Here is a 24,906-nt window from a genome sequence, read left to right on the forward strand (position 1 = left end):
AAAAATTACTTCAGTCTTTCTGGTCTAAGGTCTTAGAGATAAGGCAGGATAATGACTTAAATATTCAACATTGGTATCAATTATCAAACAGTAAGGAACAGACTTATAAAACAGCTATTATGACATAATAGCACTACGAAAGAACAATTTTATCTTAGGACATGTAAGCTGAATCAGATGATGAGATGCTCTTTATCAGAAAAACTCTACTTTTCTGTGGCAGACAGGACACACATGTATAAAAATGGCTTTTCCTTGCCCCGTGGAAGTCACATTTCCTTTTGCGATTCTCAACAGGCAACTTTGAAAAAGTCTTCCCAGTAACTGCCTTACCACTTTTGTGTGATACCCTTCTAGTAACTCAGTTTTCCACAAAAGTATCAAACTGTCTTTAGTGTTATCATTGGTAAAATTCTTGACAGCTGTCATCACACAGTCATTACTCTTCCTCTCTAAACTGTAAGGATGGCAACCTCAAAAGATCAAATCCTTTGGATAAAAGCAGGAATTACTGAAGAACTTTAAGAAAACACAACCACACTTTTTTGTCAACATGTAATGCCCTGGGTTTATTTTGTGAGAGTTCTGTCACAATTTTTCCAGGTGGGATTAAAAACCTTAAGGATAATGTATGCCATTGGAGTGGGCATTCAGACTTCGGTACTGACAAAGCACTAATAGTAGTCTGTTAAGTACCATTCTCTTCACAGAAGAGAGGGCAAATATTTCCAAAGGAAGGCACCCGATAGTTGTGGTTCTGGCCTTGCAGCCTTCTGGAGAATCTTAAAAGGAAAAAAGCTGGCTGTTTTAGAAACTGGAATGATGATACACGTACAGCAATTACTGCATTCTTCTCCCTTATATCCTTTTTCTTAAGAACAAGTAAAGAATGAAGTCTTAAAAACAGTAATACAATAAAAAAATACAATGTCTTCAAAAAGGGCAAGACAACATAAAAAACTCCAGTTGTAAGGACTCCATTTGCATACTAACACTTTTTGGTGTGCAAGGAAATGGGACTAACGAGGGGAGCAGCAACATAACCTTAGTGCTTTAAGTACCAGAAACTGCCCACATGCCTGTGGACAAGCTAGGATGGGAGAATTGAGACTTCATTATTAGCTTGTTACTTGTCTTGCGATACTCAAACAGGAAGATCCCCATTAAACAGTACATTCCCCATTCTTCAACTGATGCCTTTTTAAAAAATTCTGTATGTATGTCACCATTTTTCACATGATACACAGAAAACTCAGGGACCCAGAGGGGAACCAAGTTATGTTATACCATTTACAAAATACCAAGGAGTCCACAGCTACCTAACACATTTACTACAGCACAGGAACCAATGAAGGTACAGTGTACAAAAAACTGTAAACACGGCACAATAAATAGATAAAACAGCAGGTTCCGCACCATGCACATGATGTGATGACACTTTTTCATCTCTATACAATCTCACATCTCACACTCTTACTTTGTTGCAGTTTGTTTCCCTCCCTCCCCCCTCCCCAAGTGCAAAGCATCACAAATGAACAGTTCTGTATTCAAGTAACATATATACAAGGGTATTACAAATATGCAGTACTGTACAGATAATTGCTGTATTGTTAATTTACAGATGTTGATTCTTTCCTATTAACAGTAAGAAAAGAAAAACCAAAGCATGAGAGATGTGCATTGCTGTCAAGTCCCCACAGCTGCCATGGAAACGCAATGTGCGGCATTCCATCACCCCTTGCATTCAAAATGCTACTGATGCATAGCACCTAAACAAGTTCCCAAGGCCGTAGTTCCACTCCTATGGAAACTACGTCACCTCCATTGCTACTGTATTGTCCGCTATATTGTTCAGTGCTGGCTTCTCCGTTTCATGGTTTTCCCTGTTGAGAGAATGTGAAATAAGTAAATTAAAAAGACTGTGAGAAGACAGCAAAAACTACTCCCCAGACAACTGCCTATCACTACTGGAGAGCTGTTAAAATGCAGCAAAAGCATTAAACTGAAAAAAGCAAAGAGACCATGAAATACACTCATCTTATACTTCCAGATTTACTGTGTCCTTAACTCGCAGCAATGACTACCCTGAACGTTTGCCACGCTGTAAAATCTCCCCATAAAGCACCATGTCATAGTGGAAACGGGGGGGGGGAGGCGTTCTAAGCATCAAAGTTTGTGATAAAGTAATAACAAAAAATGCAATAAAAAGCTGCTGCTGAAGTCACCAGCTACAAAATCTGGAATTATCCAAAGAAACACTTAACTGACTTCCTGTTGAATCTATTTTAATTCATCTTCTAGCCAAATATCTTAAAGCAATGAAGATGACAAATTAGTAATGGTAATTTTGAAATGAAAATTATTATTTTACCTAAAGAATGTAACGTGCTTTTCTCACAAAATACAACTTGTCCTCTTGAGTCTTCTGCAGAGTTCAAATTACAGAAATGTCTCTGAATGCAGGCAGACCAACTCCACCCTACATTCATTCCTGGCAGAATTACTTTTAAAGGCAGACAGAGATTTAATTTTGGGAAAGTTCAGAGCCAAAAACTGTACTCAACAATGGAGAATTTTTATATGGTATAGTATTAGCAGATCATCAGTTTCACTTTTGAGTTAATGCTTATTTTTGATCTGGTGGCTAGCAGAACATCCTCAAAAACTATCAGTGTAGAAGTCTGTCCTTGTATTCCTCCCCAAGTAACCCTTCTGACCACCATCATACACAGTGTTAATTTAAGCCAGCCTCATCTAATACAACTGGTATTTATTATAAATATATTTATCAAGCAAAATAAAGACCAGATATCACAAAAACCTTACCTTGGTACTGAATCCACAGAGGAGGAAGCTGGAACCTTGGGCACCTGACAATTTGTTGCTGCAGCCAGCTTTAAGGCAGATGATGGAACAGCACTTAAAGTCCTAGGTATATGTCGTGCATTGAGTGTGGTAATAGAGTTTACAGTGGCAACTGATGAGGGTACAGTTAATCGGATGTTGTTCCCAATCAGAACCTGAGTTGTTGCAGAATTGGCAGCAGTTACTTGGTGACTCAGTGCACTGTGGGAACTTGAAGTCTGCGTTATATTTGAAGGCTGTAACAAGGCTGAACCTGCTGTTGATGAAGAACTTGTATGGACAAGTGCTGTAGGTGTAGCACTGCTGAGGTGTAAGCCCTTGTACACTCCTGCAAAAGAGGAACAGAAAAGATTAAGCTCATTTTTTTCAGAAAATACTCAACTCCAGACAGACATAACTCCACTTTAAACACCAGAATGCAATCAAATTCCACTGAATAGCTGCATACCTGAGGCTTGAAGAATGCCATTCACCCCAATTCCAAGCACCACGTCATCCTTCATTTTGAATCCCATCAGTTGTTCTGATGTAACCAAAGCTGAAGCAGCAAATTGAGCACTAACAGAATCCAGTGTCTTGGAAACAAAACCCTAAAAAAAACAATGGTGGCAAATATATGTGATTGAGGCTTCCAAGAGTCAGTACTCTCCCCATTTTAAAGCTACACACAAACTAGTAAAACAAAAATCAATACATGTAAGACAGAAATGTGGCCCAGTCATTCTCTCAGACCAAACTGTCGGCATTTGGTAAAACTAACTAAAATCTGAACTGTCATTTTTTTAATCATGCACTTTTAGGTCCATTATAACAACAGAGAAGAAAATCCCCAACTATTTAAAATACAGACTTATTTTCAAAGTTCTATGGAACACTGTTTCACAGGTCAACTTGGTTTCATGAAATTCTAAACCATATTCAGAGACTCAAGAGGCTCAGATTTCAAACAACCTCTGAACCCTTGTATGTGGTCCATCACCACTGTAATCACTATACGTTTATGAATATTAGACACTTCCAGAGCTGTATAGAGAACATATTTAGGAGTTAGCTTTAGTTATTAACTAAAAACCCTTCTCTAGAAATCCCCCACTATCAAGAGGATAATGACATGGCTGGAGATCTCTGCAATTCATATTTATTAGGCTTTGAAAAGGTCATTAGTTGACCTGACCCATCTTTTTTGTTTGTTTAAGAGGGAGCAGAGGCAATGCCTGCTACACTCACCTGCAGTGTCCCTTCTAAACACTTTACAGAATGGCTATGATGTAGATTCAGGCGAAAGCCACTTTCCTGTTGGTTAGTTTCAAGGTTCTATGGCAACAGTTGACAATTAGAGATGAACCCTGGTGGGAAACAATGAGGGATAAATCATAGCACAGACAAATCCCTCACCTGTGATGTGTTGGCAGAAGAATTACTATTTGCTTGCTGTTGATGAATTTGTGCAAGCTGCTGTTTCTGCATTAGTGCCAGTTGCTGCTGATGTTGCTGGTATTGTTCGGCTGTAAATGCTGAACAAAATATAAAATGAGAAAATACTATATCAAAATAAGTAGATGCTGTGTATATAAACACATCTATTTTTTAATCCTAAATAATACTAATAAAATAATAATACACCACAGCAAGAACCTAAGAGCCTTAATGCACCTTTATGACAAAAAGGCTATCATCGTCCTGGAAATTTTTGTTCAAGTCTTCCCTTTTTAAGCTGATTTTCAGTATATAGGCTGTAAATGCTCTGCTGCTTTCAGCTCAAGATAATAAAAAGGGAGGGGGAGGAGGGAACCAAAACACAATCAAAACCGGCAGAACTCTGTAATGACCGATTAAAAAGAAACTACAGGTAGAAATGGCATCACTGTTTTCACTTTGTGACATGACAGTATCCGTATTATTACTAAAGTAGGCTAATGTGCAAAGCTTGGCCATTGCAGGCTTTCAGCCCTCACAGACAGTGTTCTGATGGTAGCGAATACCTAAAATTAAGATTTATGTTTAAGTTTAGTCAGAAACATAAAATTTGGCATGCCTCCAACTGTGCAGGCTATGACAGTGCAGCGTTTTTTTGGTTTTAATCACATGTGTACAAACAACTCCAACACAGAATTTGACAGAACTATATGCTTATCTCTTAAACCTTTGAAAGGTGACCCAATAGTGCATCAAAAATCAATGAGAATTCTTCCAGCTTGCCCACAATTGTAAAATTGATAAACCCAGCATTAATCGTACAGATTCACAAGGGGATGCCCGGTGGTGGGGACTCATTAATTCATTGATTAACTTCGTAAAATGTTTTACCCAAAAAGAAAGGAAGCCTGTTTTCAATTTAAAACTGAACCAAGGCTGAAATGTGAATCCCCTCGCAAATTCTGCGTAGGATACACCTGTTTTTCCTTCAATTTTATCTTCACATAAAATGCTCTCAAGTAAGCTCTGTAAACAGTATTCACAGACTGCAGTGGAAAGTGCACTTTTGGGGAAGTCTGCTACTGTTTGGCAACAAATCACTTGAATCCTGCAATTCAAAAATTTTTTTTTTGGTTAATTTACCTCTTCAGGCTTGTCTGCCTCAAGAAAATCTGTTTCTATCAAAGCTATGATCATCTCCTGCTTCTGGACACAACGAGATTCTGGATTCTGAAGAGCAATTGTACCTTACGTGTAAACTGGAATAACAAATCAATACAATCGGCTAACCAAAAAAAGAATTAGTGTCTGTAAAGAAACAGAGCAAACACTGCTGAGCATGCATTTTCCCAGTGTATTTGTGATATTTGGTTTTATTTATTTTTAAACACTGCTCCAAATTCTTCTAGCCTGTACTGGAAATAGCACTGATTTATTACCAGCACTTTGCCATCTGAGTACTTGAAGTTATAAAGTTTTATTCATCTGTTACATTCAAGTTACTAATTTTCTGTAAATAATATACATCAGCAAGTAGGGATGTAGCACTTATCTATGTTGCTTTAAGTGGCAAATTATTTCCCAATGCTCATGAAATCTCGTTTCAACTTCCTTTACTTCTTCATGTTTTAAAGTTATTCCTAGGGGAATAGCTTAGTAGTAACACCATTCACAAATGCCTTCACTAATAAAAAAAAACCAAACCAAACCTAAAACTGTAATTTTTAAACCAAATATTCAGGATGTGGATGTTTAAATTTTAAATCTACTTTATATAAACTAAAAGCCCTTTTGATTTTCTTAACTGTCACCAAACACATTAGTTAGAGCAAGAAAGCTTCAGCACATAAACACGTAGAAAGTGGAATAGTATGTAATAAAGGGAGAAAAATCCATGTACAGTTCTGCTACTGATAGATGTTTCCTTTATACTGATTAGTTAGTAGTGATTGTTTTTTTAAAACCCCTAAAATTTAAAAGTGGAATGATTTAGCCAACAGAGTGCCAATGGCATAGAAAGTTTCATGTATTATTAGTTAGGTATTATATTCTACAGTATGACACAATTATGTATGATAACAGACACGGTAAATTCTCCATCCCTGGCATTGTTCAAGGCCAGGTTGGGGAGAGCCTTAGGCAACCTGGTCTAGTGGAAGGTGCCCCTGCCCATGGCAGGGGGTTGAAACTAGATGATCTTAAGGTCCTTTCCAACCCAAACCATTCTATGATTCTACGATTCTATACTGCTTAGGAATAGGTTGCATAAGTGATGTAAATAAAGATAACTTACAGACTGAAAGAGAGAAATGGGCAAAAAAGGATATGTTATACCACCATCTTTGCCTGAATTAAAATTTCCATCATCATAACCATCTCACTTTTGTCCATTTGATTAAGTAAATTTATTAACAGATATTTTCAGTTTTCAAGCCTTGAGCATATGTCAGATTTTAGCTATGAAAAAAAGAGCTGCAAGCACAGCCACCTGTGTTGGTTTAACCATCTCCAAAGTAATCGGTTTTTTTTTTTGAAAAACAGGAGATACAGAGTTTCTTGAGACAAGCTGTGTATTTTAGGATAGCCATTACTTAGGACAGCCTTTAAGTGCTCCCCCTTCTTTCTGGGACATTAAGACTAACTGTATTTTTCAAACTGTGCATCAGTATAAGTACTCTGTGACCCTTACAGCTCTAAGTTTCCCCCTGCTATAAGAACAGTTATACAGCTCTCAAAGTAAACAAGTGACAAAAGAACACTTACATGACCACCACCCTCATCTATATTCAAACTGCTCCTCTTACTTCTGCTCAAATATCCAAATACAAAAGAAGACCTTGAAAGTATCATGGAAATGGCCATTTACCCATCATGTCTGAAAATACACTCAAGAACAATTTATTTCAAGTTTTCCAATTTAGGTTAAAACATTCTGCAATGTTTTTGCTGTTTACCTTACTATAGGTAAAAGCCTACTAGACATTTCAAAATACTGTTTAAAAACACTACCAGAGATTTACTGGGAGATTCTGAATTAAACAGTTCCATCCAATTTAGACAACACAACACTGCCCATTAAAGGACTGCTGCAAGATACAGCCTCCTAAAATAATCTAACACTCCATTTCACAGCATACCCAGATGCTTACACACCAGAAGAGAGTATAGATTGTAATTACGTAAGACAGCTCTTCCCTCTCCATGCTGAAACAGCACTACATTGAAGGCTTTACTGAATGCATTACTACTGATCGATTATTATTTCTTCTGAAGACCTGCAAATTAGGATACAGCATACTTTATTCCTCTTCCATTAAAAGCCACTATGTATTCTGCTCACTAACACTGCTCTCAGAGTACAGTCTGTATCAAGATGACATGAGGGCTGGAGCACCTCCCCTATGAAGACAGGCTGAGAGTTGGAAGAGTTGGCTGAGAGCTTGCTCAGCCTGCAGAAGAGAAGGCTTAGGGGAGACCTTACAGCACTTTCCAGTACCTAAAAAGGGGGCCCAAGAGAAAACTGAGGAGGGACTTTTTACAAGGGTGTATAGTGACAGGACAAGGGGGAATGGTTTTAAGCTGACAGAGGGTAGATTTACATCAGATATTAGGAAAAAAATATTCACTGGGAGGGTGGTGAGACACTGGCACAGGCTGCCCAGAGAAGCTGTGGCTGCCCCATCCCTGCAAGTGTTCCAAGGCCCAGCTGGACAGAACTTTGAGCAACCTGGTTTAGTGGAAGGTGTCCCTGCCTGTGGCAGGGGGTTGGAACTGAATTGTCTTTAAGGTCCCTTTCAACCCAAACCATTCTATGATTCTATATTACATTTCTGTTGAAAAAATAAGCCTATATGTTGCTTCTGAAAACAATCCTTCCCATGCGTAAAAAAAAAAAAGTTTGTATGTACCCTGCATGAGAGTATTCCACCTATTTAACTTCAGATACTCATTTTCTGTGGCACACAATTGTGACTGGAATTGGGGAAAGCGTTTCAGGGAAATCACACACATGCTCAGCACAGTGAAGTCATGGGTGTACTGACTGCCTGTGCCTCTACATTTGCAGTCACAGCCTTAAATTCCTCAAAGACCTAGACTAAGTTCAAGTATGTTTTTTCTAAAAGCAATTAAAGTAGAATGCACTGCAGACCATAAAATGTAGCCACTATTAATGGGTTAATTCATATGGCTTAATGTAATGTAAAATGTAGCCACTATTAATGGGTTAATTCATATGGCAGAGAATTTTTCTTGCCTACAAAGCTATCATGGATGCAATTGCACAGGTGCCAAACTTAGCATCTTATTAACACCATTTTCTCTAGAAAAACAGCAACATTGTCCCCAAGGGACTTTCTTCCAGAAGTTTTGCTACCTCTTCTCATTTTTATTCTAAAGAGAAAGGCTGCAGCTGGAAATATTTCACCTGTGTCAGAGAAAAATAGTATATGCAGAAAGGCAGCAAAAATTAATGTAATTTTCTTTTGTGTCATACACTTGTCTTTTATCTGCCTAGAAAAACAAAAACAGCAGGCAAAAAGCAAACCCAGACCTTTTCTATATCTTTCAATCAGCAACCACATTTCTAGTAACTCAGAAGAGCACTGCTACATGAAGTTACATGTTCCTGATTCTACTGGAGACCTCCAAGGCTTTAAAAAAAATTAGTAAAGCAACAGACAACTGGACAACAGCTTCAAGTAAAAAAAAAAAAGACAGAACATGCAATGGTTAAAGACGAGACATGAGATTTTAGAACAGATTCTCACTTCAGCAGCCTTTAGACAGGAATGCAGCGTTTAGACTCTTCTCAAACAGTGTACTAGGGCCACAGCAGTCACAGCTCCATCATACAGTAATGACTATTTAAGACTACAGAATTTACTGATTTGGACAGTGACAAAACAACCAGTTTCATTCACTACACAGAATCCAGTGAGGAGTGGAAGTGGGAATACCTCAACCACCACTACTGATACACTGTAAGTAAGAACATTATTTCAGAATATCTCAACTGTCTTTCATAGCTAACAACTGCACCTTCTCCCAAAACATTTACATGCTTTCCAAGACACTTTTAAAAATGTATACAAGTCACCTGACTCCTTAACCTAACCCAAATCCCTTCCTGACCTGAAGGATTAGGAATCTTCAAGATACAACCCCACCTGGAGTTATCCAGCTCTCAAGATGGCTGTCAAAAGATCAGTAGCTCAAATTTTACTGAGGGACTAGTCTACGTAAATGTTTCTCTCGCTTTTTTCCAGCATACTGTTTTGAATTGGAACAATTAAAAGCCAGTATGCTTCCAAGTTGTTTCTAGTAGAGTTCTGAATCAAGTTCAACGTTTCAGGTGGGACAACCTCCAGGATTTGAAGTCAGTACATTGAGTTATGCTGTTATCCTCTTCATTTAGTAGCTTGGGAGATGCATGCACCTATTCTGCAGCTGTATGAGTGCTGTACTTTGGCAGCAAGGAAGAAAAATGTTTTGTGGCTTACAGACCACAAAAAGGAATGGAAGGTAGAAGAAAAACCTTCAGGAGTTTGCAGCTATGAACACAAGGAAAGAACCACTGTACATTACTGAGAATGACTGACAGGATAAATGACTGCTTAGTATCCCCTTAGCAACAGCCACCAATTTTGTGTTGTTAAAAAACTGAGTTATTGCACACTTCATTGTATTTTCCTACAGTCATTTCCATAACTATAAGCAAAATACTTGTAACCTCTGGGACAATTACATACCCCTTTTTTACTCAAATTAAGTCACTGAATGATGCCTTTCAATTGTTTGCGTATCCACCAAATTCTATGGGATGCTGATATCAACAGGTGGCTTTTCCTGAAGCACAGACTGAGTGATGCTGTCACTCGACTTCTCAGAGATTCATAGCTCTCAGCAGTTTTATACTGCAATATAAAACTATTTTTGCAGTGCTAACTAATTTTACCACAGCATTTAACATGCACTAACCTTACAATGCTGTAGCTTATATTTAGCTTCTCTGAATGCAAGTCCTTTCCAGAAGTGGCCAAACCAGTGAGGAGGGAGGCCAGCTGTGCAATCTGTATGAAGAGATCAGTCTTTGCATGCTAAGGAGCCACAGCCTCCCCTCCCAACTACTGCTTCAAGTTTTACTGTGAGGTGACTCACTAGCTGTTACTCTGCTTCCCTTAAGTAGGAAAATACAGACTTTAGAAAAATTGACCACAAGAACCAATTTCCTAAAACCTACAGAGCATATCCTGGAGAGCAGAAAAAGCATGCGTACATGCCTGGTCCCTCTAGTAGAATTCCTTTTCATTTCCTGAATAGGAGATGCCCCCTAGATCTGGTAGGGAAACTGAGCAAGCTTTGTGGATTAAACACAATGACCTATCGAGGCAAGCTTATTTTTTTAAATAAGACTAAAAATAGCTCCATCCCTGGCAGTGTTCAAGACCAGGTTGGACGAGGCTTTGGGCGATATGGTTTAGTGTGAGGTGTCCCTGCCCATGGCAGGGGGGTTGGAACTAGATGATCTTAAGGTCCTTTCCAACCCTAACTATTCTACGATTCTATGATTCTGTATTTTTAAAACTAGAGACTCATGCAGCTTAATTAAACCTTTCAACAAATGCTTCAGTCCTGTCAAACATCTAAAGAACTAGATATTTATTAGAGAAACTTTAAAAAATAAAAAGCAGTTTCTTCATAACATCAAGTGAAGTATGTTTTCATGAGCAGAAATGTTAGGTCCAGAGCGTGGAATTCCCTGAGCCTTCATAGCTGAGACGATGGCCATTAAAAAGTCAGTTTCAATCAGGTAACAGAAGAAAGATCATGTAACTAAAGCTTGCAATTGAGAAAACCCATGAACTACAGAATTGCTGAAGTGTGTATCAAGATGATATATCATGTTACAATGTTTCCTTAACGGAAATACATGAAAGCATCACATCCCTGCTGTTTAAGAGAACAATTAGTAGTTACTAACGCCAAAGTGCATGCAAAGCAAACATCATTCACAATACTAAGTAACCCAGAACATCACACTTTTTATCTCTATCTTATGAAAGATGTCATCTGGCTTACACTGCCTGGTTAGAGATTTTCTACTGTATATCAAGTTCTCACCAGTGAATTCAGAAGATTGGAGAGACTTAGAGCCATCAGTGTGATTTAGTATTTGATGTACCAGGCCCAAAGATGTTTCACTTTCTGAAAAGAAGTTCAAGATTGATTTTACTTAAACATGGCATTATTAGACACTATGAGAACATGAATCATCACACCCCTGATTATTACTAAAATAGCCTTGTATTTCTGACAGAGCTTCAGTGTGAAATTCCTAACATGGGAACGCTAGACTTAGAAATTAGAAACTAGATATAACATCTATATACGTACTCTCTACTCGGTAGCAGAAGATAGCCAGACAAAAATAATTACTGAGGAATTTTACTAGCCATTGAATGAAAGCTAGAAATGCTTGCTATGTGTTTATATTTGTCTGCCCATCATTCTTAGTACGGGTTTCCACAAAAATGTCACAGGCCAGCTGGGGTACGCAGTTTACTCCACAGTTATAAATATGACCATCCTTCCATGAGATGCAAAGTGTAACAGTTTACACAAGCCCAAGTATCCAGAACTGTGGAGCAAAGTATTACTCCAACTGGGTTAAAGTTGAGTAAGAAAACCTAGCATAAAACTGCAAAGTCTCAAACTCTCCAAGTAAGTGTTGACTCTTCCACCACCCCCAGTCACATTTCCCAGACAAAAGAAGCTTTTCCTTTTAAAATGTCCTCCATCAACTAAACCTAGGGTAGGCTATCAACATCTGTTACTCCCAAGGCCGCTGCTTCTTCAACTAGGTTCTCGACACCTCAGCCACAGATGGGCCAAGAATGTCAAGTTCCAATGACAACTGAAGATGGCCATTACAAATGTCAGTACTTTTCATGACCAAGTTTATCCTGCAACGTAAAAAACAGCATTTGGAAAAGGGAATACAGTAAAACAAGACAGCAGTGTTGAGACTATTACAGATACAAGGGTTAAATAAAAAGATCTAAACACTGCCACAAAGAGCGAGGAGCTTTCTACTGCTTCTTTCCAGGAAAGGGATGCCTGAGGACACGTGTCAGGTATTCTTAATGACAGCTCAAAAAAACCCAATACAGGTCCAGCAACGAACACTGCAAATTTGGAGATGGAAATGCTAAACATACATTTGCGAAAAGGAAGCATAGTTCACCAGCCTGCTAGAACCCCAAGCATGCAAACTCACTTTTAAAAGTAGATCAAGAGATGCAAAAAAAACATCCAAGTTTACTTGGAAAAATGCTATTTCCATCCTATTCCCCACAGAAAAAGTTACTGAATAGCAAAACACAACTTAGAGTATATCATCTACATTTCCAGTTTTCAAGAAAATGCAAGGTAAGCTACTCTGTATACTTCAATTATATTCTGGATGCCCACAGGGTTTCATGTACAGTAACGTGTGCAATCACAAATATCTTCAAGATTTTTCAGTAAGTCTTCTGCTAGAATACTTAAGCTTCTTCTCAAGGAAAGAATAACAAACTTAGTAAGCAGAATGTAGTTAACAGCTAGCCTCTTCAATCTTGACAGTTTGCAGAGTTTCGAGTGACCTGGCTTCTGGATGAAGGTAGAAAAGAAGAGAATGCAAGACAGTTGCTTGGTCTTACTGTGGAGCCTGGGAACCAGTGCTCAAATCCTTCACTTGACTGGCATCTCTGGTGAGCCTCCCAAACACAAGGCTGCAACAGAATTATACATGCTGTGCAGTTTTATATGCCTCAAACTTTTGATTACTAAATGCAAGTATCCAAAAATATGGATGTAACGCATCTAACATCAAGTCTCCAGCAGAAAGCAACTTCATGCCTGTGCTGGCCATGTATAATAGACTTGAAAAGCAAGGTTTTCCACAGCACTTTTTCCATGTCATAGCAGCATGTTGTCTGCATCATTCAAGATGGAAAAAGCTCGACTTCTACAGACTTAATATGGAAAACAGACAAAACTTATCATCATGTGATGATGCAAAATAAACACAGCAACATGACCACTTCTGCTGGCTGCTACAGAATCTCAGTATGAGCTTCACTTTAAACGTAAGCAACATGACTTGACCACAACTCAGAGAAGCAGTGAGAAAATAAAAGCATTTTTTTACAAAGAGAGATGTGTTAATAACTATTTTCTGGTAAAAAGACCTATTGTGACTTCAAAACCATAAAGGTCAAAGAGAAGCTAACCTAAAAATCCATACCTACAAACTCCATTTAAAAAGACAAATAAGAAAAAGGAATAGGGACACTCTGTAGGGTTGTAAATCTGCAGTAGTGACCATTAGAAAAACCTCAGTACATGTTAGACACCTGATGTTCTTCAAAGTATTTGCCACAAACAGCAAGATGACATTACTCAGCTGCTGCAGCTCCAACTGACATGCACTTTTGAAAAATCAAACTCAATATGTATGAGACAAACACACTTATAATCTGTGTAGACAACGTATCTTAAAGAAACTTTAAGAAACTGAAAGAACACTAGAAAACAAAACAGCACCAAGATGCTCCTTTCAAACACCTACACCTAAACAGACAATCATCATTACACCATATATATACATACTCATATACACATACACACCTCCAATGCCACAAGAATCCCAATTAAGATTACATATAGTTATGCAGGTACAACCTACCTGGTTATGTTAATAACAAATGGTAATTAGTGGTAACTAATTTGAAATTTATGTATTCAGACATATTTGCACCTATATACATGAACCTAAACTGCGTGATATTTAAATCTGGAAAAGCTCGGAATACTAATTTAAATAAACCATCTGCATAGAAATCCAAGCACAAGCGAATGTAGTATGTTAGGTACTTACACCTATGTATTACCCCTGCCACAGGCTTCAAAATACAATCACACAGTTAAAACCCTGTACAGAACTCATCACCATAAATAATAATTGCATGAGGAAGATAAATACCTTAATCACCTATTTTAGGAAAAAAGACTCTATAGGGGATGTGTCTGTTTACACACAAAGACATCAGCCAATTTTTCAAGTCTGTGTGATTTTCAGATATCAGGTATTGCTCATTAATACTTTATAGTGCATATGTTATCTATTCATCACATTAGTTTTGCTTTCAGAGTAGTAACCTTACTCTACCATCTACCACAGTTCAGACTGGTCACTTGACAGAGGCTGCCCTCATTCAGTTCTGAGCTTGGTTTACCAATTTGAAACGCCAGAGGGGCAGAATTTAAATGCTGTACTTAGATCAGAAACTAGAATAACCTTCAGTTTTAGCCCTAATACATTTCCAGCAAGAGTCATAGAAGAGAAAAGAATTGGGGATGAGGATAAGGACCTACTGTAAGACAGCATGGAGAGAAAGCATGAAATAAAGCAGCAGAACAAACCTGCCCACTAAGTCTGAAAACGCAAAGAGGAAGAATCTGCAGAAAAAAAAATCCCAACAGGTGGTGCAGGGAGAGAAGGTGCAAGATATACCGGAAAACAGGACTGAAGTCATCTGATACCAGAGTAACACTCCTTGGTTGAGCAAATTTTCGAAACACCCACCCCCACTCCAATGTTATCTAAGTTTTCTAATTGGTTTTCAAAGCCATAATTCAAAATGGCAAGCAAAACATGATTCTATAGAGTCCTTACAAAATTATGGTGAACTTTTCAAGTTCTTTCTTTGTAAAAAAGTAATTTTACTTTCTATAGAAAAGATAGCATTCAATGTACCATCTGATCAAAATTCAAGTTAAATTTACATCTAGCTATGTAAATACCAGTCTTCCAGTGTGAATAATCCAATATAAGAGCGATGCTATCCACTAGTATTCCAATTAAAAAACAATTAACACCACATCAAGTTTACTCAATAGTCAGGTCCTCGACTGTGTAGTTCAGGTTCTACAAAATGTAATCTGCTACTTGCCTACAAGATGTAGAGGTGATTAGTCTGTTTTGCCACGCATGGGTAGGTGCATCAGTGGGTGTGGGCTGGGTATTTTTCAGATGGGAAATGGTATTTAATTCCAGGTAAATTCAAATAAAAATTCATAACATGATGGGATTTTAAATGCAAACATTTTAAATAAGTATTTCACACCACCACCACACCTTGTACTATAAAAAAATTTGGAACATACTATTTACATCAACATTTAAATCAACGTATTTTTAATGTTAATAATTCATATCTTCAGAGTCAACTTAAACCCTACAAACAATACTGTTTTCCAAACCTTCATATTTCTAAAATAATTACACACCAAGGTAGCATTTGCATAAGTCTGAAATGCAGTACACTACTGCTAGCAATAAATACAAATAAACATTCTATGTAGCGAATAAAGAGATAAAAGTGAAGGTGGGCTGCTATCATCAAAACAGACCACAATGTAGAGTATGGATGACCTAATGGTACTCTGCAGTTTCTGAGCCAAGTTTAAAATTTCTAGAAGCAAGTTTGTCAAAACGAACATACCAAAATGTGCTGAACCACTGCTACTTTTACTTTGTATAGAGGTACTGCATGTCTGGGTCCCGGGTTGTGCTGTGCCTGTTCGATTTATACCCCTGTATGATTTCTTACAGGAGAGTTCATCATTGTCACTGTCATGTAGGGATGGTGTCCGAGGCCTAAAATGCCGCCATCTACATGATTTGATATTGACTAGTATTTGACTGAGGTCTTTCGAGAAAGATTTGTCCGAGGTATTTGTTTCTGAGGTATTGGCAAATTGACTAATTGAAGAGTGTTGTGATGAGGAAAACATTTCCAAATCCAGCTGATGAAATGTATTATCGTAGTCCGAATGCGCTCTGTCTAGCAGCACCCTAAAACCAGGAAAACAAAGCAGAATTATACAATGGCAAGAAAATAAAAAGCAAGTCACCACTTTGCCATGTGGGCTTGCAGATGACAAACAGAAGAAACTACAGAAAACTGTTTCAGAAAATGTACCCCAACCAGACACCATGCATGACTATGTATTATTTTACAGTTAGCAGAATGTTTAGGTTTCTCTTCACACGTATATTCTAGCTTTTACTGTTTGAGCAGCTAATGTACATTATCATGTATATATTGAGACACTGCAAGAACATATATATTCTGAAATATACCAAATATACCTACAACCATCCCAGTGCAGTGGGGATGTCATACATTAATTTCCAAATCCCCCTGCAAAACCCCATTAAGGACTTCCAGGTCCCATTCTGATTTTGCTGATATGCCAGACTTGCTAATATGTGAAGAAGTGCTAAACATTAATCTGAAAGCCAAACTGCATCTTTTTTTTAAATTAAAATTTAATATAAATGTACCATTTTCTTACAGACATCATACAATATTTAAGAAATGGCACTTATACACTGAACAATTTATAAACTATTTTCAGTGATGATGACCAGAAGCAAAATAGCTGAAGGAAGTCCTTAATTCTTTGGTATTTTTGACAATGTTCGAAATTTAACAGTTATTGTCACTTGTAAGTATTCCTCCCAAAATTCTCCACTACAACTATCAAATCGCCAAATAAGGTCAAAAGTCAAAAAAGCATTTTTAGAAAAATGTGGGGTTTGCTATTTTTAAATACTACTATTTGAAGGTAACTATGCAAATCATTTAAATACAAAGTGCCAATCAAAACTGAAAACATACATGTATTTTCACGTCAAAACTTGGGGAGTGCTAGCAATTACAAACCCTAGAACCATTTAATTAAACAGGATTAAAGCAGTTTCCACTACCACAAAAAATGGAGACATGAACAAGCTAAGGAATCTTGTATCAAATGGTAGCATTTAAAAAGTGGATTTCTCTGTCTCCATTCTTGAGAGATTTGGGTTTTTTAAACTTTGCTCTTTATGTCTGATTTTTACTTTTTTTTTTTATTAAAGCAGTAATAATGTAGCACTTACCTTCCACCACGGCCGACCCGTCTTCGTGCAAACCCAATACACCTCTGGGGTACAGTGAGGGCGGTTAAGCAGTATCTGTAACGTACATCTCCTAATCTTCCCTCTTTAGGGCTACTCCACGGCCAGTTGCCAGGTTGGTCTAAATGAGGCTTAAAATAATTTGAACCAATTAAACACAAGGTATTTTCCCCACAATGATGCTTTGTCTTATGATACATAAGGAATTTCTACTTACAGCATAGTACTGACAGCCTGCTTTCCGACGGAATGCAAAAGGACCATCAGGATCATTTTCTTCCTCAGCCTCTGAAGAGCCAGACAAAACCTTTAAAGAGAGGATGGAGTGTGTACGTATACTAGTAAATTGATGACTTTTACTTCTATTCTGACCTTAAGAATAGCACAGAACTCTAGAGGTCCTACCTGGGAGAGAGGTTCTTCATCTGAGCTAGGAAAATCATATTGATTCAAATCTTTAGCATTAAAGACTGGCAGTGCAGCAGGACTTGTCTGCTGAGGAGCAGCAGCAGCTGATGAAGGTAAGACTTTTGGCTTCTTCTCATACTTTCTTTTGGTTCTAATAACATCAGTTTTATCTTGCTGCAAGAAAAAAAAAAGGCATAAAATTACACACACAAGCAAATAAGATTAAAACAGGAGTTTTAGAAAACTATGTACTCAAGCTAAAAAAGTGAATGCATATCTCCATCATTTTGATAGCAAAATCTGCAAGTCACAGAATCACAGAATGGTTTGGGTCGGAAGGTACCTAAAAGATAAACGAGCTCCAACCCCCCTGCAATGGGGAGGGACACCACCCACTAGACCAGGTTTGCTCAAAGCCCCATCCGGCCTGGCCTTAAACACTGCCAGGAATGGGGCGCCCACAACTTGTCTGGCCAATATGTGCCAGTGCCTCAACACATAGTAGTCATGAAACTCAGACGTTTCATGAGTATTTGTATTTTCTTCCCAGTAATTGAAACATTTGACAAGGTGAAATCAAGCACTGTGTGCTCAATCCATGTTAGATAAAACACTAGCCATTAAGGTAACAGTACTACTTTGAAGTATATGAAAATATATATAATGATCTCCATGAGGCACCATTTTTATTCTCTAACGTTTTAAATTACTAGGTATTTCTGCAGTGTTAAGGAATCACTATCAAACAATGCTTTAAAGACAAAAAAAATTAGAAGTTAGACTTCTCTTTCCCCATACTATGCAAAGTCAAGTTTAAGTGCATTTCCCAAGTTTCCACAAAACAGATTTCTTTCAATCTGCAAGACACTGCATTGACCCAGCATCACTAACAGGTAAGTACGGTCCAGCCACCTCAGTCACAATGCTCTGCTATCAATGTAAGTATTCACTGATTCAAGCCACCATGTCAGATTCAGAACAGCTTTTGGACATTCTTCAGTTATAATTTGATTTTTAAACAAAGACTTCTTATACCTCAGCATCTCTCCAGTGTTACCTGACCTATTTAATATGCTCAGCTGTTGGCACTGTAGCTATGCTTTGTATGACACAAAATTAAAGCCTGCAGGAAAAAAAAGTGCTGGTCAGCTATCTAAATTATGTAGGATTATTTGATACTTTACTTAAATAGAAAGCCAAACAAAAGAAATATAACATGCTGGGAATATCAGCAGATCACAACAAACCAACCAACCAGAAAACTTCCACAAAATAACCCTCTAGATTCAACTAACTGCATAATTTAGAACAAGATATGCGTTTTATCTTACTAGTCCTATCTTTGTCCAGTATTTGGGTAATACATACAGTTTTATTCAGGATAGCCTAACTTTATGGACAATATTAAACACTCCTATCACCCAGAATAAGAATACAATTGCATGTATCCTTTTGTTTGTAGTTGGTCTATACTTCCTTTAATTCTGCCAGTAGTTTGTACATTATCCTTGTAACTCCAACAGAACAAAGCATTTTATTCTGATTGCAGCTTTGCTAATCTATTTCCAATCTCAAGAAGCTTTCCCCTCCTCCCATCCTAAAAATGTTGTATCTTGTGTGGTAATGGTACAAACTAGAAACCTCGTTACTGACATTACTCACTTTAACTTTATATTCTTTCAGTTCCATAGCTTCTTGGTGTTTAAAAGGACTGCTGTTAGTCACAGGAATGATGGGAATAGCATAGGTAGGTTTAATCACCTGCCGCTGTGCCATGACCTCAGACATGATCTCTCCACTGTAGTCACCCAGATTATACCTGAAATCAGAAATACTTTTTATTTGCTGGAATATTTACAATATATGTCTGCTACAGAAATGCACAACAGAGAACACAGACTAATACTTGCAGCCTGGGGTAAAGGGACATCCAAGACAACAGTAAGAAGTATAGTAAGTATTGCAGAAAACAGGACTAGTAACATGGAAACTTCACTGCAATAACTAATGCTGACAAATAAATAAAAATGATAACTTCCTGTAAAGCCTGTGAAATGTCACCAAAATACAATGCTGTAAAGGAGAGAAGCACAAACCAGAAAGAACCGGAAAGAGTTTCCAAATCCCCTTAACTTGGGGACAGTACCATTCAAAACATACATTTACCACCCAGAAGATTTTATACAGTGAGGCACAGTGCCTTATTTATGAGTCCTCTCTCTTTTGTATTATGGAATATTTTCACAAGCAGACCAATGAAGCATACTGCATTTCAAGTCCTGTGAAAGTGCCGAATTGAAGTGCAGTTTTCCATTCTGAGAGGGGCATAAGAGTCTTCCCTCTATTCAACAGCTTCTTTTCTGGAAAAAGCTATTGGAAAATCTTTGAGATTCTCCCCTATTTCTAATAAAAATGGTCACTGCTTGAAGAAATTGCCCCACAGAGGCATTCAACTTGTCTCCCTCCAAAGACAGTTTATATGAGTTTTAGAACTTTAAGATACCAGGAGCGGAGCGAACAGAGCGGGTCGAGGCAGTTTGCATGGGCAGGCGAGCGGGATGGTGAGCACTTGTTGTATGATCAGGGCCCGGTCTGGGAGCTCTGTTCTGGCTGCCCTGGTGGTGGCCAGCGTAGGCACCCAGACAGAGCCGATGAGAGGGGAGGCTGCAGTGCAGAGCTCTGAGTGAAGAGTGCCTGCACTAGTCTCCTGAGGGGATGGTGTACAATGGGCAGGGCTGCACTCGGTGCTCCCTGGTGGAGATCCTCCTGCAGGAGGTGGCTGAGTTGCGGGATGCTGTCAATAGACTGCGAGATATCAGGGAAGCTGAGAGGAAGCAGGAATGCTTGCTCCACGAACAAACTGTCCAGGGGCCTTGAGCTTCACCTCTACCTCATGAAGGAAAAAAGGAGGCCGTTAACCTGGGAAGCTGGGAATTAGTGATTAAAAAAAAAAACACAAAAAAAAGAAGGAAAAGGACAACCAAAAGCAAGGGGCTTTCCCCTAAATCCCCAGTCTCCACGCAGAACTACTTTGGGGTCCTGCAGGGGGCTAATAAGGAAGTGCACTCGAGCCAGAAACAGCTGGCTGATGCACTGCTAAAGAAGATCTCTACTGGTGCTGCTAGGAAAAAGCGGCGGGTCGTAGTAGTAGGGGACTCTACACTGAAAGGGACAGAAGCACTCAGCTGCCATACAGACCCCGTCTCAAGGGAGGTGTGTTGCCTACCGGGGGCACGGATCAGGGATGTGGCAGAAAGGCTGCCTGCTCTAGTAAGTCCCATGGACTATTACCCACTCCTGGTGATACATGTGGGTGCTAGGGATATAGATAGTAGTGCCTGGGGAACATAAAGAAGGACTACAGAGCCCTGGGGGAGGTGGTTAGGGGCTCTGGAGCTCAGGTGATCTTTTCATCAATTCTCCAGGGTACAGGGGAGGACCTAAAAAAAGGTAGGAGGATTGGCCAGGTTAATAACTGGTTAAAAGGGTGGTGTCACAGACAGGGGTTTGGGTGTCTTGAATATGGGACCCAAGCTTGTAGGCCAGGTCTAGTGGGGGCTGGTGGAGCTGCTCTGATGAGAAAGAAGGGAAAGAGCAATTTTGGTAGGAGGCTTGCCAGACTGGTCAAGGAGGCTTTAAACTAGATGTGTTGGGGGAGGGGGGCATCATTCCATTCCAACACACCCAGTCAGTTGCCAGAACCTATAATAAATGCTTGGAGCACTGTAGAGATATCCCAGCTGCTCCAGCCAATGAGCCAGATTCAGTTGGAGCTCAGCTCAGATGCCTCTACACAAATGCCCGTAGCCTGGGGAACAAACAAGAGGAATTAGAGATGTGTGCAAGTCTATGTGGGTATGATATAATAGCCATTGCAGAAACATGGTGGGATGGCTCCTATGACTGGAGTGTTGGAATGGAAGGTTACAGGCTCTTTAGGAAGGACAAGCCTGGCAGGCGGGGAGGGGGAGTTGCCCTTTATGTTAGGGATAGGCTGGAGAGTATGGAGCTCTGTCTGGGGACAGGTGAGCAGTCAGAGATTTTGTGGGTCAGGGTTAAAGGGAATATAGCTATGGGAGACATTACTGTGGGGATCTGTTACAGACCGCCTGATCAAGGAGAACCTGCGGATGAAGCACTCTACAGACAGACAGGAACAGCCTCACGCTTGCAGGCCCTTGTTCTCATGGGGGACTTCAACCACCCTGACATCTGTTGGAAGGACAGTACGGCCCAGCACAAGCAATCCAGGAGGTTCCTTGACTGTGTGGAAGACAACTTCCTTCTGCAAGTAATAGAAGAGCCGACAAGGAGAGGTGCCGTGCTTGACCTCGTGCTCACCAACAGGGAAGGGCTCGTTGGAAATGTGACGCTTCAGGGCAGCCTTGGACGCAGCGATCATGAGATGCTTGAATTTGAGGTCCTCAGGACAGTGAGAAGAGCATGCAGCAAACTCACTGCCCTGGACTTCAAAAGAGCAGACTTTGGCCTCTTCAGGAACCCGCTTCGGAAGGTTCCATGGGATACAGCCCTAGAGGGCAGGGGGGCGCCAAGACTGTTGGTTGATATTCAAGGATCACCTGCTACAAGCTCAGTAGTGTTGCATCCCAAGTAGAAGGAAGTGCAGCAGGAGGGCCAGGAGACCTCCTTGGATGGATAAGGAGCTCCTGAGGGAAATTCAAATGAAAAAAGAGGCTTATAAAAGTGGAAGCAAGGACAGGTGGCATGGGAAGAGTACAGGGATGTTGTCCGAGAAGCTAGGGACCAGGCTAGGAAAGTTAAGACTCAGTTAGAATTAAACTTAGCTAGAGGTATTAAAGATAACAGGAAGGGATTCTACAGGTACATAGCAAATAAAAAACAGACTAGGGACAATGTTGGCCCCCTCAGGAAGCTCTCGGGAGAACTGGCTACCCTGGATTTGGAGAAGGCTGAGGTTCTGAATGACTTCTTTGCCTCAGTCTTCACTGGCAAAGGCTCTGACTGCACCACCCAAGTCTTGGAAGACAGATGCGGGGACTGTGAGAATGAAGACCTTGGGCCCACTGTAGGAGAGGATCTGGTTCGAGACCATCTTAAAAATCTGAACGTGCACAAGTCCATGGGTCCTGATGAAATCCATCCGCGGGTCCCAAAGGAGCTGGCAAATGAAGTTGCGAAGCCGCTGGCAGTCATATTTGAGAAATCATGGCAGTCAGGTGAAGTTCCCAATGATTGGGAAAAAGGGAAATATAACCCCCATTTTCAAGAAGGGGAAAATGGATGACCCAGGGAATTACAGAGCAGTCAGTCTCACCTCTGTGCCTGGCAAAACCTTGGGAGCAGATTCCCCTGGAAGGCATGCTAAGGCACATGAAAAATCAACAACGTGCTTGGTGACAGCCAGCATGGCTTCACTAAGGGGAAATCCTGCCTGACCAATTTGGTGGCCTTCTATGACGGGGCTAAGGAACTGATGGACAGGGGTAGAGCAGCTGATGTCATCTACCTGGACTTGTGCAAAGCATTCGACACTGTCCCACATGACATCCTTGTCTCTAAATTGGAGAGACATCAGTTTGACGGATGGACCACTTGGTGGATAAAGAACTGGCTGGATGGCTGCACGCAAAGAGTTGTGGTCAATGGCTCAATGTCCGGCTGGAGACCAGTAACGAGTGGTGTCCCTCAGGGATCGGTGTTGGGACCGGTCTTGGTTCAACATCTTTGCCACTGACATGGACAGTGGGACTGAGTGCGCCCTCAGCAGGTTTGCCGATGACACCAAGCTGTGTGGTTCAGTTGATACACTGGAGGGAAGGAATGCCATCCAGAGGGACCCTGACACACTTGTGAGGTGGGCTGATGCCAACCTCACGGGGTTTAACCATGTCAAGTGCAAGGTCCTACACCTGGGTGGGAGCAATCCCAGGCACAGCTACAGGTTGGGCAGAGAAGAGATTCAGAGCAGCCCTGCGGAGAAGGACTTGGGGGTGTTGGTCGATGAGAAAATGAACATGAGGCGGCTTCAGTGTGCACTCGCATCCCAGAAAGCCAACTGTATCCTGGGCTGCATCAAAAGGAGCGTGACCAGCAGGTTGAAGGAGGTGATCCTGCTCCTCTACTCTGCTCTTGTGAGACCTCACCTGGAGTATTGTGTGCAGTTCTGGTGTCCTCAACATAAAAAGGACATGGAACTGTTGGAACAAGTCCAGAGAAGGGCCACGAGGATAATCAGGGGACTGGAGCACTTCCCGTATGAAGACGGGCTGAGAAAGTTGGGGCTGTTCAGCCTGGAAAAGAGAAGGCTGCGTGGAGACCTCGCAGGAGCCTTCCGGTATCTGAAGGGGGGCTATAGGGATGCTGGAGAGGGACTCATCATTAGAGACTGTAGTGACAGGACAAGGGGTAATGGGTTAAAACTTAAACAGGGGAAGTTTAGGTTGGATATAAGAAGGAAATTCTTTCCTGTTAGGGTGGTGAGGCACTGGAATGGGTTGCCCAGGGAGGTTGTGAATGCTCCATCCCTGGCAGTGTTCAAGGCCAGGTTGGACGAGGCCTTGGGTGATATGATTTAGTGTAAGGTGTCCCTGCCCATGGCAGGGGGGTTGGAACTAGATGATCTTAAGGTTCTTTCCAACCCTAACGATTCTATGATTCTATGATACCGACTCAAAACATTTGTTTTCACACATGGATTCTTCAGCCACAGAAGTCTATTCAGATTCTAAGTATCAACCTGAAGAACAACTCTACATTGTAAATGTGATTCCCACTTGACCAGGAAAGTGACAACTGACAGAGCAGAGCATTTGGTCTTCATCACAGCTGACAAACAAGATGCCAAGAGAAGCACTAGTTGCAGATGAGTCACAGAACAACATTTTATACTCTACTGAACTGCATATTTGTTTTCTTCAAGATGGTATTAAACCAAGCTCTGCTAAAAAAGAATGGGGATAACAAAGAAACAGAATGGTTAACGACTGGAAACAACCTTAAAATTAGCTGGGATTTCCTTAATCTACGTATTTAACACAAATTTGCAACTGTATTTACCCAAAACAAAGATCTCCCTGTATAATAGGCTACATACATGTACACATGAATAAATGTACACATGTAACCAAACAATGTAGATGTGTGTGTTGGGTTACTTTGCCATAATAAGCAGCTTCCTAATGTTTGGTTCCCCCCCTGGCATATATGAAAATGTTTTTCCTGTAAAT

At 40.1% G+C, this 24,906-nt stretch overlaps 1 protein-coding gene across 14 annotated transcripts in view; it reads right to left on the reverse strand.

Moving 5' to 3' along the window:
* Positions 1-541: 541 nt before the first annotated feature.
* EPC1 (enhancer of polycomb homolog 1) overlaps positions 542-24,906 on the reverse strand; it is a 71,969-nt gene continuing 47,604 nt past the window's right edge. For 3 of the 14 annotated variants that reach the window (XM_057432868.1, XM_057432869.1, XM_057432862.1), the window contains 11 exons: positions 19,361-19,517; positions 17,696-17,872; positions 17,508-17,597; positions 17,273-17,421; positions 15,831-16,183; positions 11,362-11,487; positions 4,261-4,379; positions 4,093-4,179; positions 3,314-3,455; positions 2,827-3,193; positions 542-1,883 (listed from right to left, as the gene is read on the reverse strand). In XM_057432868.1, coding sequence (XP_057288851.1) covers positions 1,811-1,883; positions 2,827-3,193; positions 3,314-3,455; positions 4,093-4,179; positions 4,261-4,379; positions 11,362-11,487; positions 15,831-16,183; positions 17,273-17,421; positions 17,508-17,597; positions 17,696-17,872; positions 19,361-19,517 — 1,840 coding nt within the window. In that variant the 3' untranslated portion in view covers positions 542-1,810. Of the gene's footprint in view, positions 1,884-2,826; positions 3,194-3,313; positions 3,456-4,092; positions 4,212-4,260; positions 4,380-4,399; positions 4,608-10,016; positions 10,353-11,361; positions 11,488-15,830; positions 16,184-17,272; positions 17,422-17,507; positions 17,598-17,695; positions 17,873-19,360; positions 19,518-24,906 lie in introns of those variants that run through there. The other 11 variants (XM_057432863.1, XM_057432865.1, XM_057432866.1 and 8 more) reach the window with 11 other exon arrangements.

This window comes from Pezoporus wallicus, unplaced genomic scaffold (genome assembly GCF_028554395.1).
Source record: "Pezoporus wallicus isolate ANWC-B61680 ecotype Strahan unplaced genomic scaffold, APGP_CSIRO_Pwel_v1 scaffold_2584, whole genome shotgun sequence".
Classification (NCBI taxonomy): Eukaryota; Metazoa; Chordata; class Aves; order Psittaciformes; family Psittacidae; genus Pezoporus; species Pezoporus wallicus.